The 20643-nt window shown below is 38.9% G+C and overlaps 1 protein-coding gene across 26 annotated transcripts in view; it reads left to right on the top strand.

Annotated features, from left to right (window-relative positions):
- MPDZ (multiple PDZ domain crumbs cell polarity complex component) overlaps positions 1 to 20643 on the top strand; it is a 104148-nt gene that overhangs the window by 53670 nt on the left and 29835 nt on the right. For 11 of the 26 annotated variants that reach the window (XM_064439097.1, XM_064439085.1, XM_064439096.1 and 8 more), the window contains 7 exons: positions 1674 to 1832; positions 4796 to 5089; positions 5992 to 6115; positions 10313 to 10511; positions 17813 to 17917; positions 18727 to 18819; positions 19306 to 19483. In XM_064439097.1, coding sequence (XP_064295167.1) covers positions 1674 to 1832; positions 4796 to 5089; positions 5992 to 6115; positions 10313 to 10511; positions 17813 to 17917; positions 18727 to 18819; positions 19306 to 19483 — 1152 coding nt within the window. Of the gene's footprint in view, positions 1 to 1673; positions 1833 to 4795; positions 5090 to 5991; positions 6116 to 10312; positions 10512 to 13349; positions 13392 to 17812; positions 17918 to 18723; positions 18820 to 19305; positions 19484 to 20643 lie in introns of all 26 variants that reach the window. The other 15 variants (XM_064439090.1, XM_064439088.1, XM_064439087.1 and 12 more) reach the window with 6 other exon arrangements.

The following is a 20643-nucleotide window of genomic DNA, read 5'->3' as shown; positions in this document are numbered from 1 at the left end:
CTGAATTACTGATTCCAGTGTTTGCTACTTTTTCACATTTGCAAGTGACAAGCTGGTTGTAATGACTTGATTTTAAACAAGACTGCCTGTTTTCCCTTATGCAGTTTGTTATCTTGGTACAGTAGTTAGATAATAGGATTTGCCTTACTCTATTCATTGAGAAGACGTATGAAGAACCCAGGTTATATAATGTAAATACCCTTTAATTAAAGATGTGTTGAGAAGATCAGATCAAAACTTAATTATTGAAAAAATTTACTTCTGTGTGTGATTCATACAAAAAAACCCCCATTTTTTAAAGTTAAAGAAAAATTAAAATATATGGTAGATAAAAATATGGTTAAATTGTCAACTGTCTAATTAAATGGGCAAAATATGAAATTGAATGTGCAGTCACCCAGTTGAAGATGTGTTTTCATAATGCACTCATGAGATACTGTCATTTGTAGATGAATCTCCTCATATTCTACATCTATCCCTATTTTTCACAATCGTTTTTTAGGGCATAGCTTTGGTAATACTAGTCTATTTTGCAGAAGATGGTTTGAGAGTAAGTTACACCAAAGGAGCCATTTGAACTAGCTCTTAAATCTTCAGGGTTGAAACAATAAAAAAATGGATCATTTGAATCTCAAAAAGGAATCGGTATATTGAATCACTGCAGATTTTTGCTATTGCTGTTGTGAATCTGACATAATGAATTCATAGTATGATTAACCACAGAGGCTGAAAAACAACACTTAGGTCCCATATCTGCAGATGGGTGCACTTCACTGCTTCGTACAAGTTTACGGTATGGTCATGACTCTGAACTTGCTGATCATTTTTGTTAACATACACAGTGCTTTCTTGAGCCCTGCCAGGGGAGAAGAAATTGTAATCAAAGTGTAGTATGTGAAGCACCATAAGTTAAGTCTTTCAGAACTTAATTTTATTCTAGTGCTTGAAAGTCTGAGTCTTTAAAAAAATTATATTTCATTTAAGAAAAAAAGAAAAAGGGCAAAAAATACTCTGCATGTCTATGTCTGGAACTATTTCTAAAATTTTATTTCTCATGTAAAACAGGAGAATTGTCCATATTAATGTTGTTGTCAAATGTAAAATATTTTGGAAATCATAAAAGATAATGTCATAAATATTTCTTATAAATGTATCAGAAAGCATTGCAGTTTCCAGAAGATTATTTTTCACATCCTTTTAAAAGCAAACAAACCTGTGAAGTTGGGTGGAGGGATCATTCCTGACAGGTGGCACTAAGTGAAGCTCATTATATTTTTCAGTGCTAATTCTTGTAAAAGAAAATTAAGAAGAAAAAGAAAAAATCCCTAAGCAAATGAAAATTTTATGGGAGAGAGTAGAGCAGAATTTTCCCAACACTTCTATTAACAGGCATCAGCCTACCTCAGCCCTGCAACTCATTCCAGTTGAGACTCTCGCTTTTCTTGAAATATTCTTTACGACATTTGAAGATGTAGTAATGTGAGTTGTGACTGGAAGCAGAAATTTTTCCTACTGTGCTGTGCAAATATAGCTTCAGTGTAAAGTGTGGGGGGCGAAAAAAGGAAGGGGAGTGTCAGTCAGTATGTAGCAGCTGAGGTGCGTGTGTTCGGGGCTTATGTGGTGTGAATGTAACAAACACATAGCCTGGCTGATTGAATTGCTTTTGTTGTTAGGTGGACTCTCGTGAAGCAGATCTAGTGGATGAGTCCACCTTTGAATCGCAGTATTCGCTGGAGAGTGACGTCTTCCAGGCTTCAATGATAGCTCTGCATGGCAGTGCCTGTAGCGGTGATCTGAACTCCTCGTTCTGCTTTTCATTTTCAACTCCCAAGGTAAAAAGGAGGATGGTTTTATTGATGACAAACTTTGATTATAAGTGTGAAAAGGCTGTATTATTAGATATAAATGTTTTATGTCACTCTGGTTCCAACTGTACTATTTGGTACCAGTTTAAAGCGCAGCTCTGTTTATGGTAGTGCTGGTATCTTTCAGACATCTGTGTTGAAGATAGTGGCAGGTAGAAGACTGAAAGCTTGGATTTGTGTTTTGTATAGCCAGATGAAGTATGGTGAGATGTTTGTACTGTTAAAGCTGTGGTGAGCAGTCTGCTATGGAAACGTAATTGTTATTACCTCAGAGCATAGTAAAAAGTGGTAATACCAAATAACTGCATTATTTGTAGTATTTTAAGTATGAAAAGCAAGAGTAAGTTTTCATCTTAAGCTTTGCTTTTATGCTTCATAGTATGTTTGCTAATTCACTTACTGTGTTCTAGAATGAAATGTTCATAATGATATTGTAATTGACACCAAATCTGTATATATCAAATCTCTGATTACTAATAATTTCTATTTAAAGTTAGTAAATGAAGATAAGTTCTTTATGGTTAATACAAAGAGCAGTATCTTTTCTTGCTGGTCACATACCCATAATGACTTGATTGCTTGTATCAGAGTTGGTGTTTTGTTTCTTTCCATGATTTTTCATGCTCCTTTTTCTTGGCAATCTGTAGATTTATTTTGCTAATCGAGAGTCTTCCAAGTAATTTCTCTTAGCAGTTGTCTTTGAAAACAACACTGTAGGGATTTATTCCAGGATTTGCAGTCTGGTATAGAGTAGCTGCTTTTTCTTCCGCACCTGAGCTGCAGTAACTCCCTGGAATATGTTCAGCCCTTACAAGGCACTGGCTGGAAAGCTAAATTTGTCTTCTAATGGTTTCTCCTAATCCACAGAAGAACACATCTCTGCTGTGCAAGTGGGACAGATTGCATTGTTTAACACTGTACTTGTTACTTAAACGGATTATGCATTTTGCATGCTGAGAAGCATTTTATGAGGTGGAGGCTGGATTTACATTATATATCACGTTGAGGCTCTAGAACATCTTAAGTTATTTTCAGCATTGACTTAAAGATGGCTTCAGTTTAGATTTTTTTTTTTAAAGATGATGGTCCTGACTTTTCAGTGTTCCTTTCTGTGCACCAGCATGAAGTGAGCATTAAGTTCTCATCAAGTAATATTTTATACTCTGAAATTATGAATGACTTCACGAAGTGAACATAGTGAGAAAAGGTTCATAAAAGAAGATATTTGAGGCAAGTGCAATGCAGTAAAAAAGAAAAAAATTGCTGTTAGATGCTATGAGGAATGCAGAGGTATTTCAGCTATTTCTGACTGCAGGGCAGTTGACAGATTCTGAATTCCTTTGGTGTCACTTTTAAAATAGATGATGAAAAAACCTACTTGAAGTCAAAGTAATGCAAGTGCTCTAATGAGGCCACATGTTGCTGTAGTTACAAATTCCAGAAATCCTGTTTGTCTACAAAAATTACAGCAATGGCTTTTGTTTAAGTTAAGAAAAAAAAAATAAAAATGGGCATATGCTGCAACTCTGTGTGTATATGGCATGTGGAATAAATGTTGAGTATGATCTGGGTCTTGTTTTCACTGATTTGGAAATGGATAGAAAACAGACTTAAAAGTAGATGTCCCAGCTTCCTTTGAAATGTAATGAAATAATTTAAATAGATTATAGTTCTGGTGGTCTGTTCTCCACAAGGTAAGAAATTATTTCATTGGTTACATCATGCAGATTAGTTGTATTTAGGCTTTGCTCAATTATCTTCTTAGATGTTACTTAAACCAATTATTTACAGGTGAACCTTTTTTGATGATTGTCTGGGGACAGAGCAAGCATGTGTGCACTTCATGAAAGATAAGAAGAACTAATTCTAAGGCCCTTGACACAAAATGTTAAAAAATAACCCAAAATCCTGGGAAACATGTTTTCCCCACTTTTTCGAAAAGGAGTAGAAGAATTAATAGGACCAGTGGATAACAACTAAGACAGATAGTTGTAGATGTTCTTGTGACTACATTTACTACATGTCAGAGAAAAATCCCTAATATTGACAAAGAGCCTCTAAATCCAACCTCTAAGTCCGTGATATATCTTTCTAATATCTAATGGCCTACCTGTTTTTAAAATTACTTATTCTGAAAGCTGAGCTAAAGAATATTTGAAGTTTTTCTTTTTTCAGAAGGTTGTGATTATTGAAATCCCTTCAAATATTTGAAATGCAGGATCTTGGGATCTTGAAAGTCTGAACAAATTTTGTGTTGAGAACTTAATCCTAATACTGCAGCCATAATTGATACACTTGCAATAAGTACTAACTACTAAGCTTCTGTAACTGCCATCATTGTATTTCATTTTTGTCACAGTTCAAAAGCTCCATGTTCATTTTTTGCTGAGATTTGACTGAGTTTCTACTTTTTCTTCTTGATGTGGAAGGGTTATCTAAATATGCTTCTGCTCAGTTAAATGGATTATTAGTTTGCATGCTTATTGTCTGAGCTGCTTGAAATTGCTCTTTGCTTGCTAAGTGTTTTAAAAGTAAAGACCTTGATCTTTCAAAGTTCTTCTACCTGAGAAAGCCAATTAGATGCTTTAATTTTAATAACTTGCTGGAATTATGTCTAGTTTGACGATGCATGAATGGATGTTACTTTCCTGAAGTTGGTGGAGATTTATTGATGAGCACCAAATTAGAATTTAGCCTTCAACAGTAACTTTATTTTCATTGATTAGTGGTTTTGTAAAACAGAAGAAATTGAGGAATCAAGTAAATTTAATAGTAAAATGCCTGTAGGGATCTACTGAAGACACTGATGTTACAACAAATATGTTTAAATTCTGTGAGATTAGTTTCTGTTTAAGAATTTAGCATGAAATGTGCTTTTTAATTATACTATGCAAAAATGTTGATTGTTCATTTTCTCACGTGTTTAACAGTCTGTTGGAGAGGAATGTTCAGACACTACAGCTGATTTCTGTGTGTCTGACCAGAACCTGTACAACATGGATATGAATCAGAGTGTGACAGAGCAAAAGTCTGCAGTGGGCGATAACCTGGAAACTGCAACTGGTTTTACTAAAAAGGATCTTCTGCCTCTGGATGTTTCGGATATCAGTCAAAAGGAAAGTGAAAACACAGCAACATGGACTGGATCTCAGACAACAACAGAAATTGCACAAAGTACAAACCTTGCTACTACCATGCAGCTCGATCCCACTGAAAAAGTAAAGGTTTTTGGTTTTTTTTTTTTACATAATTATTAAAAAAACCTGCAGAAAGGCAATACTAAACCATAGAATCTCCTACAGAGGATGACACTGGCCAACAGCCATGTGTGGTTGTTCAATTATAAATGCCCGTCGGATGTGGTAGCTCACATGAAAACTTAAGGATTTAGACCCGTCTAACAGGAGATAATTTGTAGCGTCACAATAGTTATGTCCCAGAGACTGGCAATACAGGGGTATATAAAAGTCAGCACATAGCTCACAGTGGCGGACACTGCTGGACCACAGTGTACCTGTTGAGAATGCCAGGGGGGCTTTTCTTATCCCCTGTTAACCTCTGCACAGGCATGGGCTCAAAGTGGAGGTGCACAGCTGGAAACCAGACCTGGGAAGCCAAGGGGGAGTGGTGTGAAAAACTTGTATCCTGGTGTTTGTGCAAGCCTGCACAGTTCACCTCACAAACTGGCCTGTGATGCCATGATATGCAAGCATAATATTCCTTTATATGGCAATCACTGTGACATGTTTCTTTTTATTTCTGTTCAGTGATTTATTAAGAAATTCTTAAGAGTTGCAATTTCTTACAAGATTTGTTATTTCAGCAGTGGCAGATTGTCAGACATGTGGTGTGGTGAGCGAACCTGAGAGTTCTCGAATTCATCCCACTAATTTTAAGACTGTAACTGATGTCCCTAAATTAAAAGCATACTTTGTGGTAGATCTGCTGTATTACCTGAATGAAAACATAAGCTTCATGTATGTCAGTTTGATCTTTGATGGATATATAAGAATCTATATTAATTATGTGCCTAGCTTTTGTGTAAGGTAAGATGAGTTGAGGTCAGTATGGCCAACTGTATTTTTACCTCGGTATTCTGAACTGATGTTATTTTCCATTGTGTTAGGGTCAAGTGCATTTAATGGAAAAGAGATGCCCAGTGTCTTTGGAGGGAAGTTCCATAACCCCAAATTCAGTCAAAAACATGTATGAGAAGACTATCACTATTGCAAAAGGCAATTCAAGTCTAGGTAAGGTAGCTAACATTTTTTGTAATGTGTTCAGGAACATGGCTATCTGATTTTCTCATATGTTTCCTGTTTTATTAGTAAAGACTAAACATTTTCCTTTTATTGGGGAAAGCATAATAGGATATTCATTCTTTGCTGCTCTTGCTGTGTTTGGCTATGATGATGGCAGTGGATCCATTTGCTGTCACGTGAACACAAAAGTAAAGTGTCCAGTCTCACTGAGAATTTTTTTTTCTCATAAGGGAGTTTAGTCATTCCTAAATGTTAACAGAACAATTTTAATACATTGGTTTTTAATTTCTATGCATTTATATAATATAGTGGAAAAACAACGTAGAGCCAAAGCATGCTGTAGGAGCACACTTTGGCCAAAGAGCTGTAGACTGGACTTTCAAATGCATGTAAATACAAAATGATCTTGCTTTCTGAGGATCATCAAAATGGTCTAAAGAAGCTGTTTGCTGCCTTGCTATGCATTTGTACTTGTATTTAAGTGCCTCAGTATTACTGAAAATGAGATCATTGATATGTTTAGTAGGTATTGTTTTTAACTCAATGATATTATCATTTTGTAGAGAATTTCAGAGTTTTGAATGCCTGCATTCTGCAACTTCCTGAGCATACTGACTAGAGCACATTTGCACATTTTGGAGCAAACAGGCACAACAGACAGAAACATTTCCTGGTCTCTGCTGTGGCCCTGAACTGTGTGAGGGGGAGCACAGGGACAGCATCCTCCCAAGCCAGTTCCAAGAGCCAGTATGGGAGAGGCTTTTTGGTGGGAGGCAGTGGGTGCTCCCCTCCTGTTTGTGGTTGGTGTGTTCATTTGTGTTAGTTTAGGTTCCGGCTGCCATTTCTTCCGGCCAACTGGATGTACTTGAAGACTGGTGTTGGTAGGGCGGGAGTTTCTGGGGGCGCTGGCTGTTTGCGGTTAATGCACAAATGCTTGAGGCTGGGTTGCCCACAGAAAGCACCCTGAAAGCCACCCATGGGCCCTTTGTTCGTTTGTTCAGGACTCCCTTGCTGTGCAGAGGGGTGGGGACCTGTGATACTGTGGATGCTTCCGCCTGGAATAAACTGCCCTCTGATGGCTGGATGTGCAGTCTGGCTCATATCACCTTCTCCTTCGTGATACAGCCAGCCTCCAAACTGGATAAGGAACTGATCTGGTTTAAAATCAGCCTCCCCAAAATATAAAGCTGTAGGCAAGGCTGACGTGAATACGTTTTGACCTTCATTGATACAAGGTGCTTGGGTATCTTAACTGCCTTTATAGGCCTCGTTGCCAGGCTGTACAAAGTGCAGGTCATAGTGTAGTTCCAGGCATTTGGATTTTGTTAAAGAAGTTTTGTTTGCAGTAACCTCTTAACTAAGTGAGGCAGTGTTTTTCATGTATGTGCAGTGAATGTACAAAGCAAATTTCATATCAAGTGTAATACAGCATAAAAATACAAATGTGGGGCAGGGTGCACATTGGCAGACATTACATGCATGAAGAAAAAGTAAGACTGGCCATGTAGTATGAATGTGAATAATGCTTTCTCCTGACTTTTGACTGTAGTCTTTTACTTCCAGTCTGTTTGTGCTCTGGCCTGGGAAGCTGCCTGGGCACAGTGACCAGTTTACACATGTAGCTGCACTGCTTTTGACTTTCATTTTTACAAAAGGAGCTAAATCAAGAGCTGTGAATGATGTTGAAAGCTGCAGCTGCATCAGTTATTTCAGTTCAGAACTGCCACTTCTTTTTTCCTTTAAAATGGTGTTGCCCATAGCTTGCAACAACTCTGCAAATCTGGCCACAGCTGGAGCTCTAACCTTTTGATTGCGATTTTTAAAAGGTAAGAGGATGGAGCACCCACATGCAAGAAGAGCTGAAATGCCATTGTCCTGTGTGATTAATTTGGCAACCTGACAGTGGTATTTGCATTTTTAACCTGAAAATGTAGCTGTCCAAAGTGCAACATCAGTCTTGCAGATCTGTTGTAATGAGGATGTCAGCGTAGAAACCATGGGTGATGTTCTTCTAAAGTGCTATTACCTGGCCTCAGTGATACTTTTTGTAATTGGCTTAACCAAGCAGCAAAGTTAGGCTCAGAATTTCAAACTACATTTCGACTGCTTCCTTGGCACTTTGCTTTTCTGTGCACACTGCCTATATTCTGGTGGAGACCACTCTGGTGCACAGTCGTGTTGATGTTAAAATCTGACTGAGTAACCTGTGTGAGCATATCTGTCAAGATGTAGCTGCTGGAAGGAGTATGTGAGTGTAAACGCTGGGGCATCCATCCCAGGATGGCACCTGTAAATGCCATCTCTCATGTGCTCAACATTGTAACATTACTAATCTGAGGGGTATGTGACAGGCAGTTTACCTCTACATTTTCTAATAGCAAGGCAATGAATCAGAAGCATTGTGTGTCTGTATCACAAGTCTGATGCACCCATGCTTAAATGATGCCTGACCAGAGCTGAGATCATTACCTGACAAATCATAAATATAGATCTACAGTCAATGGTAACACCATATTCTTTCATCAGTTTAATATAAAGTGCCATCATGAAGATGGGTTTTGCAGTTTTTCCAAAAGATAAAATTTAGCTTCTGCATACCAAAGTAAAGATGTACATGTATTCCTGTGTCTAAGAAGCTCATTGAGCAGTTCCTTGCTAGTCAGGGCCACCTCATACTTTAGACAGCTATGTTGATCTGAACTACAAGTACGTATGAGAAGCCAACACTATTAAGAGATTTTTATTTACGGGAAGGAGTCCTAAGAAGCAGAAATGAATATTGAGATTAGTGTTGTTCTTTAAATGGTTACAGTATTTTAGTTTTCCTCTGAGACAGATATACAGGTAGATGTTTCTGTGGTTGGCTGAGCCTGGATAGCCTGGGGCTTATAGCTGCCTTCTAAACTCTGTTCAGCCAGTCTGTCCTCCAAGGTCTGAGGTCACAGACTAGAGTGTTCAGTGTCTGTCTTCTGTAGCCATGTTTGTATATAAATGGTTAGAATTTTTTCATAGTCGGTATTATTGGAGGTCTTGCTCTGGGTAGCTGTCATCTTCCTTCTACTCGCAGTCTAGACAATAAGGTAAGGGCTTGCAGATGCACAACTGCACTCCCCAGTGCTTGCTAGCCTGATGTTTATGTGCAACACCAGGAGAATACATAGTGTGGTAGTCACTGCCTCCTTCTCCAATAGATATTCCTCTATAAGGCACTCTTACTTTGGTGTTTCAGCATGTTAGCGCACAAAAAAGAATAAAACTAAGTTTGACAATACTAGAATTGTGGAAGTCCACCTGGTGCTGGCCGTTCAGCTGCCTTTCTGTTGCCTTAGTGTAAAACAGTTTTTCCTGGAAATGTCATCAGGGTTGATTTCATGAGCATCAACTGCCCTGAAAATAATAGTGACAAGTCATGCATGTAAGAACAGTCACAAAGACAGGTGAAGCCTGGCATGACAAGTAAGTCCCCTTGGGGAGGGGGGGGAAGAGCATCTCTGTCTCATTTCCCGTTAGTGAAAAGAAAGTTGAGATAAATCGTATGTATAAACATGGAAAAGTAGTGTCCTGCTGTGCCACATGTGGAATTGTGGTATAACTCAAGTAGTAGGCTGTGTCCATGAATAGTGTGCAGGCTCTCACAGAAGTCAGGATGCTCTTCTGGGCCTAAGCAATGGTCCACCTTTGAGAGTAGGAAGGCAGCCACTCTCTGATTCAGTTTTTCTGTTGAAAATAAGTACGTGTGGTTGTATTGGCTCTGTGCTCCTAATTAACTGTTTAATCATTTCACCTCATTTCCAAAGAGAACCATCATAAATGTGGCGTCTAAACTCAGTAAACCATCCAGAAGAGTGGTAAATTTGACTGTTCTAGAAGCAATTTCATTACCTTTTTTGCTTATTTTCTGCTTAAGTTTTCCAGTGCTGCTGTTTTTCTTATATTGAGCCTTATATGTGAAACAACACAAAGCAAGGTAAAGATACTGTGATTGTGATTTGTAACTGCTGTCTCCTGTTGGAAAGAACGAAATGCAAGGGAGGATAAGAGCAACATTTGTAGGCTTGCTGACACTGGCAGGTCAGCTGGCTGGCTTTTACCTTCCCTGCCCCAGGTTATTTTTTTTTCTTTTCTTGGCTGTCAGAGCTGGGGCTTAAAGATGTTGCTAACTGTTTCATGCATTTTTCACTGTAGGGATGACAGTAAGTTCCAATAAAGATGGCTCAGGAATGATAGTCCGCAGCGTCATCCATGGAGGCTCAATAAGTCGTGATGGACGGATTGGTGTTGGGGACTGCATCCTGTCGATTAATGAAGAGTCAACCACTAACTTAACCAATGCACAAGCCCGGGCTATGCTTAGGAGGCATTCGCTCATTGGACCAGATATAAAGTAGGTAAAGCTAGATGGTGGATGAATAGTGGTAGGAAAGAGGCTAATAATCAAAATTTGGTTATTTATGCAAGTATTTGAAATGAAAATTTTGTTTGTTTTTACAACATGAATTTACCTTTAAGTTACAGCTTCAGATGGATAGTTCACCTTCAGATTACAGGTTCATGGGTTTGAAAGATGTTCTTAGGAAAGTTATTACTGTCATCAGTAATCATCATTACTGCCTTGCCTGGTTTTATCAAATGAATGGGATTAGTTGGAGTTTTGCATTCATAGTATGACTCTTCTAAAGGAAGGAAGGATTTCCTCAAGATATTTCTGTTTCTTAGTCTCAAATGAACTGTCCTGGCCATTTGCACAAGTGATTTCATTTGATGGAGATCTTCGTAATGGATATTGGTTTTGACTGCCAGACAGAAAGTATGACACATGATGTTAATGCAGAAGAGTAATACTTAAAATATTTTCAGTACATCTGTGACAAACAGTAGAAACAATCTGTCTTGTGAAGTCAGTTCCAAGTTCTTACTAGTAGGTATTTAGGAGATGTTGCTCCTGAACCTGGGAGTACTGCTTTAAACTTGCAGTAGTTAATACAAGTTTAAAAAAATCCAATTGCTTAACAAGAAAGTTTTCTCAAGTTCACTCAATTTACAGAATTCTAACTTTCCCTTGAAGTACAGTTCTTTCTAGCTGTCGTGGTTGTGGCGTTAACTTTGCCCACATGCACCACCTAGAAATGAGGTTGTTCCTAAGCTTGTGGATGGTACTGTAGAAACACCAGTGCTCGATTTACAGCTCCAGAAATCTAGTAGCTAATTCTCTCAAACCCATGGTAGCATGGATTGGGTCAGATCTGCAAGTGGGATTAATGAAGCTGTTGGTAATAGAAGCCTCTACTTATTTAAGAGGGTGGCCTTGAAAGAGATCAGTTCAGTCCCAGTGTGGTTGTAGGTAACTGTAGTTTCTGTCAGTTCAAAACTGACTGCAGGGCCTTCCATTCTTCCCGAGAAGTATTCTAGCTGTGAAGAGACCTGGCATTTTGGGAACAGGTAGGCAAAGTATCTTCACTGTGGGTGGTAGGTTTAACTGTCTGCCCCGTAGCTGTCATGCATTTGGGATTATAATTTAATGCAAGCTTTTTTAAATAATGGGATATGCTCACTTAATGAATTACATCATCGTCAATGCTGTCATGAATATGAGCGAGACAGTGTTGATAAAATGTGACATTGATTATTATTGTAGTCTTTCAAAGTGTATTATAATTCCGACTGCCACAACTGAACTCGGTTGGTATGCGTGCATGCATGTATGTGTATGTCTGCTTAGATACACAAATGCTACAGCACCATTATTCTGTGAGGAGTTTTATTAGTGCCGTAGTTAGGTGATCAAACACATGTGTGTTCATTGTTTGTGCTTATCCTTTTATAGCTGCTGCATTTTACACTGTGTGACTGTAAGTTTTGTTTTGTAGTCTTAGTCTTTTGCAGATATGTCAGAAATAACAAAATCTTGTCTTAGATGTGAATATTCAGATTTAACATAGAAAAGGGCACCCCCTTTCTGAAAGATCTTACAGGAAAGGGGGCAGTGCTATTCATATTCTTACTTCAAATATTTGTCTTTCATTTTATATTTATGTTCTTTGGGTTTAAAGTGAATCTGGCTTCTGCACTTCAAAGAACTGAAAAGACAAATCCTTTAACAGCTTGTAATGGAGTCTTGCAAGAATAAGGACAATATTTTTGGGTCTACATAGATGTGGTGCAGAACTATTCAGCATAATTAAACTTTTCTATAATTTGAACCTTCAGGAGCAGTACAGGATCCCAGAGAAATATTATGATACAAAATGTGGGTTAGGTCCCAAATCAGAAATTTGGACATCTGGAGCATTAACTCACGATAGTTCTTCCTGTTTGCTGAGAGGGATACACAGTTATAAGAATGTCATTTCAACTGCTGAGCTAATGTGGTGCACCACCATGCAGGATTTGTGATTTAAGGGTGAGCATTTCAAATAAGCAAGTTTGATGTCTTCCTCAGGAAACAAGGGTGCACAAGCACTCAGGTGTGGCCGTCTTGATATCATTCCCCTTCATCCATACACGGCTGCAAAGTTAGCACCTTAACTTTTAGACTGAGGTTTTTTTGGGTAGCAGGGTATCCCCGAAAAGTGATTAAGCACAAGTATTTTGATTTCAAAGCTGTGTTTCTGTGGCAAACATTATTTCCTGAGAAAACATAAAGCTGTTCTTACTTGTCTCATAAAGGCTTTTGTTTTATTAAAGGAAATTTGATTTTGAATAGTTCAAGAACCAGCAATCTGAGTTTCAGACTTAGGTATTTAATTTTTTTCCCCTTTGAGAGTGAAAAATCAGATGTGTGGCCTTACCAAAATGCATTCTGTTTCACTTCTCACTCCGCCTTGCCCAGAGCTCTTATATTTCTGTAATAATAGCCAGGGTTTTGTGCTCAGCAGCAGCTGCTTGTAACATCTGTCAGATAATTACAGAGCTGAATCAGACTTCACCTACCTACAGTATGGGGATGAATTCCTGATCAAGAAATAAAAGATAAACTGCAGTTCCATTTTTCCATCCTTGTTAATAATCACAGCTATAGACAATGATAAAGAGCAGATGCTTTCTGGGGGAGGTGTAAATGAAGCAGAGGTGGAATGGGAAAAAAAGAAAAGAAAAAAAAAGAGGAAGAAAAAAAAGTAGCTCACACTTAACTACATAAGTATGCCTCTTGCATTCAGCATGAGACTTGATATTTGTTAACATCATTGTAAAAAGATGCTGCATCATATGCTTCACATTCTAGATCTTCTCCAGCACCTGCTGATGATCAGGCCCTCTTTTATGTGTGAGTATTGGTGATTCAGAAACTCATTATGGCTCTATGTTGCAACTTGTCTCTAAAATCATTCCATGCTTTTATGACATCCATAGTAATGTCAGGGATATATCCAGATATAGGTACATATTCTCTGTGCGTGTGTGTGCATGCATATGTGGCTGTACATGTGGATGTATATATATGTGTATTTTTAAAAGTATGAGTGTGTGAGAGTGTGTGTGTATATATATGGCTTTAAACTTGAAGATTGGAGCATATTTCATATGACTGGAATGGAAACACCTGTATTCTAAAAAACTTATTGCTAATATTTTTAAATTTCAACTGTGACAGCCACCCTAGACGTGCTCAGAGCACGTGTGTGCATGTGTGTGTGTGTACAAGGTTCCCTGCTAGAATTGGCATGAGTACGATGTACTGATATCTGGATTAATCTCAGTGTCATATTTTCTGTGGCACTTATGTTTTACTTCCTTCATGTATAAAAAGGTTCAAATTAGACTGTAAGTGTTAATGACAGTAATCCTTCCTGAACATTTTTTCCATACTTTGTTATTTGGTTTGTTGGTGTTTCAAGGTTTTGTGTGGTTGTTCAGTCAAGCATGTAATAAATGTTCCTTTGTACTGCATGCGGTGTTATGTTTACAAGATACTTTCATATGTACACCTTTTGGTGTTTTCATTGTCACTGCTTTCATTGCTAGTACATACCTTTGGGGGGAGGCGGGCGGTTGTAGCTCTCAAGAAAGGAAACTAGAACACTTTCTCCTTCAAGCTGTAAAACTCTGAAAGAGAGAAAATTATTAAACCCTGCATAATAACTTTCCTTAAAATTTAACTTCTCTTGCAGATAAGAAATGCAACACAATAGTAGAGCAGTCCTTTACTTGTTTTCTATGTCTTCATCCCTATTTCCTGGACCTTGTTTCTCTTACTCTCTTCCCTGTGACCGTATTAAGGCAATTATCAGTCCATTTTGCAGATCAACCATTCAGGTGCCTGGATGGATTTTTATTTCCACTTTACAGTACAAGGGTCAACAGAGTTGACCAAAGGAGCAAAACACCTTTCTTGTTCTGGGCCCCTTGTCACCCCAGTCACTCACTGAGCTGTTCAGGACGATGCTGGTTGTCTTCAGACCTTACTATGACCTCGAAGAGTGCGTTACGGTAGTCATCCAGCAAGTGGTGAATTTGATGACTGTGGGCTGTCTGCCCATGAAGTACTAAATAGGGAAAAATTCTTGGCAGGTATAAATCCAAGGTCTTCAGTACAATCTGACCTTGCTGTGTGTCACAGAAGGCAGGAGCAGGACAGAGAGCCAATCAGCAAACACAACTTCCTGGTATACATATTTCCTGAAGCTCTAATTTTCAGCAGAGCTAGGTTTTTTCTATAACTTTTCATTTCAACAATAACATGCAAAGGAGAGAGGGGAGGAGGACAGTCACATTAGCAGTTCAGCTTAGCTAATAGGAGCAGCTAGGGAAACCTTTGCAGTTAGCTGAATTTTGGAAATTATGAGCAAGAAACAAAGGTGAACTCCTACATAAAATTTGATCCATGTAATTTAGGTTTTTTTTCTATGTATTTTTTGCACAATGCAAGTAATTGTTCTGGTTTGTATTTATGAAGTAGCTGAAGCATTATTGAAGTTTAGTTGTAGATAAGAATGAACAGTTAAAAACATATTGAATGTTCCTTTGAGTGCTTAAAATTAGGCAATTAGAACTGTAGTTAAGCACTAGAATAGGAATAATGTCATTTTCCAAAGAGCGAAAATGTAACAGCTCCTAGTGATACTATCTAAATTTTACTCCATCTGTGGAAATCAATTAGGTAATTCAGTTGCTCAATTTTAGATGCTTTTTTAAAAATGGTGAACTTCTTTTCTTCTCAGTTTCTGTGCTATACACAGAAAGGGAAGCTTACCTAACTAAGAGAGCTTTTGGTTTTTAAAGTAAGTTTACTTTAAAGTTTGTAAGTATCATAGAAGGGTGTTTAAGACCATCCTTTGAGCCATACCCTTTCAATGTCCTAGCACGTCAGTTAGTTATTCATGTAATGAAAAACGATGGGGTCTCCCAGAAGTTGGACAGTGTATGGTTTGCCTCCCCCTTAGCTGATCTCTAAAGGTGATGTTGTACAGAAGTAGGTGGTAAAGACTACTGCTACCCTCAGACCTTGGGACCCTGCATAATTGTTTGCCATGTGCTCCTTGCACAAAAGGACTGGGCAAGAGTTGAAAGATGTTGGACGCTCTACTGTGAGTGATCACACTCTACTGCCTACATCCAGGCTGAATCTGGACATATCTGGTTCAGTTTTAGGAGCCTGCTGTTCACCTTTCCATACTTTGAACAATAATTTCTAGCTGCAGTTGAGCATAAAGGAGATTGTCCACGGCTCTAGCAAGCAGAAACGTTGCTTGCAGTTCTGGTTTCCTTACTGCAGCTGTCTTTCAAGGGAAAATATGTTCTTCCCTACTTACTTTTATAGGATGAAAATTGATGAATTTTATTGGGATGAAATGGATAAATGTAACTGAATGAATGATACATTTTCTTTCTTTGAAATGCAGCTTGCACAACCACATCTTGTAGCTTTTGTAGAGGCACGATATTCTTAAGGGCTTACTGAGTGGTGCTTCTGCAGCAGCATTTGCCCTGTGAGAGATTAGTGACCATAATACTAGCACTTTGCTGTAGCTGAACGGATTTGGAGTTGAAGACGGCTGAGAAGTAGTAGTGATTATTTTCAAAAACTCTTCTCCCCCTTGCTTCTGTATGTTTCACTGCTAGGCCTTTGCAGAATAACTGCTGTGTGTCTTGTGCGTTCCCCAGTGCTGGAACGCCCTCAGGAAAGGCAGGTAGGAGTCAGTAACTTCTGCTCAGTGTTTGTTGCCTAGTGTATGTTAACTCCCCAGCCCTTCAGAATGAAAACGCTTTGGGTCAAGCACGAAACACCTGTGTGTTTGAAAAAAGGCCAAAGCAGAAGAGGGAGGAGATTTAAGGAAAAGAAGCTGGTGAGAATGTGGATGATTTAGAAATTTCTGTTAAAAGAACTGGAGAGTTCCTCCTGTTCAGCACCCATGGCACCTCCTTAGTGACCGTCTTCTGCAGTTTTCCAGATGTGGTACATGTGAGAGGAGGTAGGGAACATGCTTGAGCACAGGCAAAGAAGGCAAATAAAGGTACTCCTTGTGATAGTTTGGGTAGGCTGTTTTGGCCAGACAGCATTAGTCACGGAAGAGTTTATTTGCTCTGCCTTCTGCTGCTTACTGTATTCAGCAAAAAAACAGTGAGAGGGAGAATCAGTGGCAGTCAGGGAGTGACAGACAGGAGAGGGCTCCAAGCTGGGAGCTGAAGGAGTCTCTCCTCAGCAGCTTACACATCCTTGAGAAGTGGTCAAGATTTTTTTTTCCCCCACTGTTCTGTGGAGAGATGTATATATCTTTTAACCATGTGATGGATGGGAGGACAGCCATATTTTTTTTGTGTTCTTTTACCATCAGCCTTATTTCTTGGCAGACTTGGATCTGATAGCTAAGCTGCTTATCAGGTGACTACAGGTTTTGAAGAAGACAAAGTGTCATTAAAGAAGGGCCATCTAAGTAGCCCTGTTTAGATCATGGTGTCCTTTTGCCTGTAGAGGGAAGTTTTTTAAGAAGTATTCTTCATGTCTTGATCTTTTTTTTCTTCCCTTTGTTTCTCCCTCCCCAGTCTATTGGGCTATTTCTATTTCTGGCATTCAGACATGTTTGGGTTACACCAGGGCTTCAGATATCTGCATGTCATTTGGCTGGTGGAACATGACTGTCTGACTGTCCCAACTTGGCTGAAAGTGCATGAAAGGATGGAGGAAGGGCTTGAGCAGGGGATTGCTCTCTGCGGCATAGGTGGTGTGCTGTAACAATGCAGTATTTTTCACCAAAAGCATAGAAGACTAAAATAGATATAAAATAGATTAAAAAAATAGATACAAAACCACCCAGGAAAGCACAAAACCTCCTGCAAGCTAACTTCTAGAAGCATTTTCAGCCAGTATTTAGGATGGTTATGGTGCTTCACACCTCACAGGTCCTTCAGTGTTTTTCTTTGCACGAGGAATCTCTGTTTTGACTGAAGCTGGATTGTCTCTATTACACTCTTGTTGCTATTCAAGCACCATTTACTTAAAATGGAGTGGCCAGCCCTCAGAAAATTATGTGCTGTTCAGCTACCTAATTTGACCATAAAGGCATATTTGTTGCAAAGTCACAAAGGATTCATATAACTCCTCATTCCCAACATATCAGCACTGTGGCTTTGAAGTCAATGACTATATAAAGTAGTCTTGAGTGGCTTCCTCATATCCATTCCTCATACCCATCAAAGGTAGGACCAGCAGTCCTCATGCTACTTTAATCATGTCCCATTTTATTGCAGTATTACATATGTGCCAGCAGAAAATTTAGACGAGTACAGGGCCAGTTTGGGACAACAGACAGAAGGAGCTGTGCCAATTGAACTTTTTCCTTCCCATACTGCCAGGTGAGTCAAAAGACTTACTGTTTTCTGCCATGAGGCTCTCAAATATAACTCTTTCTATACACTTTGCACATTTCAGGAAGATAAGTTTTATTTTAGAAGAGTTGAAAGATGGATGATTTTTTTCTGACCAGCATCCAATACAATAAAATGCTGTTCCGAATACAACTTTTGCATTGGCTAGCAAATTTTTCTGACATTTTTACAAGGCTGTTTTATGGGTATTTGATTTACTCAGAAAGGAGATTGAATAATGCCTCATCCTAAACTTCTCTTAAATACCGTGCAATTTGATTTATGTACTGCCAGAAACACTCAGTGCTTCCAACATGAGCATTTGACATTGATGGTCTTTCCAGAATGTATATTGGAAAGAATGAATGATGCTGTCTTTTTCCTTGAATTCCAAAAATTCATTACAGTTATAGGCCAAAGTACTCAAAATGAATAGTGAGTTTTGTTTTCCTGAAAAAAATCTCCAAAAGTAGTAACTGTTTTCAATGCTACTGTTGTAATTTCTTCCATTTTTGAAACAATAAGTAATTACATTCAGCTTTGGTTCTAGTTCCAAAATGCAGTATTTTATTCTGTGGCTGTCAAATGGTAGCAACTTAATTGTGGAGACAAGTGGACAGGGAATCCCCAAACACAATATGTAGTCTAACAGACATCTGAAAAAGAAGTTCCTTACATAAATCCTGTGTACAAATTCTAATGCTGGCAGGGTGATCCAGTACATGAAATTTTGCAGTGACATCTAGGGATTATGTAGGTTGTTTAAAAATGAATTGCATATTCCTGTTCAACAGCAGGGAACTCCCAGAGCTTCCAGAACGTGAAGAGGGGGAGGGAGAAGAAAGTGAACTTCAAAATGCAGCTTTCAGTAACTGGAACCAGCCCAGAAAGTAAGTGAAGATCTAGTTGCTCAGTATAAAACCTCATCTGAAGTTCAAAAGTTTTGAAACCTGTAATATATTTTAAGAGGAATAAGAAAGAAACAGAATTGCTGCACTTACATGTATTGTGCATTGCCGGAGTAATTCACTGTTGGTTTTTACTGCCATTGGGCTAAATCCCTGCAATCTAGCAGTTTCTTGATTGCTTTAGTAATTTAGCTTTATAGGCTGACTCCCTGGGAGCTAGTAAGGAGAGATGAAGAGAAGGATTCAAAGTTTTGATTAGAATCCAAAATAAAGTTAACAACAGTAGTCACAATTATAGACTTTCTGAACAATTCAGTAGATAACTCCCACTGCAAGAGAAGACTTTCCAAGGAGAAGTTCTGAATGTTTTTACACCATTGTGCAAATCTAGGTATCTTCAGTGCACAGCATTTTCGTAATCACAACAGATTTTCTGGGTTTTTTTTGGTCCATGTTTTATCACAACAGGGTTGAACTCTGGAGAGAGCCTAGCAAGTCACTGGGGATCAGCATTGTTGGAGGACGAGGGATGGGGAGCCGTCTGAGTAATGGAGAAATGATGAGAGGGATCTTTATCAAGCACATCCTGGAAGACAGCCCAGCTGGCAAAAATGGAACGCTGAAAACCGGAGATCGGATTGTGGAGGTATCAGCCAAGTGCCTTTTGCTTGCAATACCCCCCAGCATCTCAGCCACCAAGATGGATGTGTGGTCCTGGGCTGCCGGCTGTGTAATTGCTCCAGCTGGCACAACTTGAGCCATACAAAGTGTAGTACCATTTGCTGATGTTTGTGTGCAGGCAGCTTTAAGTTGAATACACAATCTAAAGCATAGATGGCTGGCTGTGTGAGCAGGGGTCTATGAAGCCAGTAGTTCTACCTGCCTGTTTTAAAGCCAGCAGGTGTAGCAAAAAGCTTAAGTTAGGTGAAGCTAAAGGTTTTTACCTTTGTGTATTGGATAGCCACAGAAATGGCCAGTAAATAGCAAATCATGCAAATAAATGCCAAGCTTATTTCCCTCTTAAATCTTAATCAGATCACATCATTCTTGTGCGGGAATTAAGGGAGACACAAAGTTTTTTCCTGCTGACGTGAAGAAAGATGGATTTGATACAGGGGAATTTACGAGCATTGTGCTCATGCCTGAGTATAGGGTATCCAGTGGTGTTGCAGGGAGGAATTTATATAGATTTCTCTTCTGCTTAGCCAGTTGTGTCCTCCTGCAGCCACTTCTGCTTTCTCACTTAAAGATATTGAAGAATGAACATACTAAAAGGAATGTTTATTTCCTGTGATGATTACCAATAAGTCAGACTTTACCCCATCTCCATTGTCAGGCCATCACTCTTCACCTTGCTGGATGTCCTTAGCTGACTGTCGTAAGAGTATAACAAGCAGAGTGATGGAGATGGTGGTGCTTTCAGTGGATCAGACTGGGCTTGCTTTACGTGGTGGTACTTAAGCTGCAGTTTAGCATCTGCTACAAGATCCATATAAAGGATCTTGAATTAATACCTTAATATAGGTAGCACTTTCTATAGCAGGATGGAAGAGTTTCCAGTGTATAACAAGTTGGGAGGTGGAATTTTGCTTAATGGCCACAAAGTTGAAAAATATTAATGATATCTGAATACCTGGATTTTTATGAATGCAGTGATTGTCTCTGACAATGGTGCTTGCAGAAGTTGAAGAGGGTGCGTGAAATTAAGTAACTAATGTTGTGTTAATGTGACTGTTTCTGAATGGATCATTTCAGTTTCCAAGTTATGGCATATGTAGGCTTTTCTCTCTACTAGTGCATACAGTA

This window comes from Phalacrocorax carbo, chromosome Z (assembly GCF_963921805.1).
Source record: "Phalacrocorax carbo chromosome Z, bPhaCar2.1, whole genome shotgun sequence".
In the NCBI taxonomy this organism is placed as follows: domain Eukaryota; kingdom Metazoa; phylum Chordata; class Aves; order Suliformes; family Phalacrocoracidae; genus Phalacrocorax; species Phalacrocorax carbo.
Note: the sequence above shows the minus strand (reverse complement) of the source record. Positions and strands in the feature narration are given on the sequence as shown.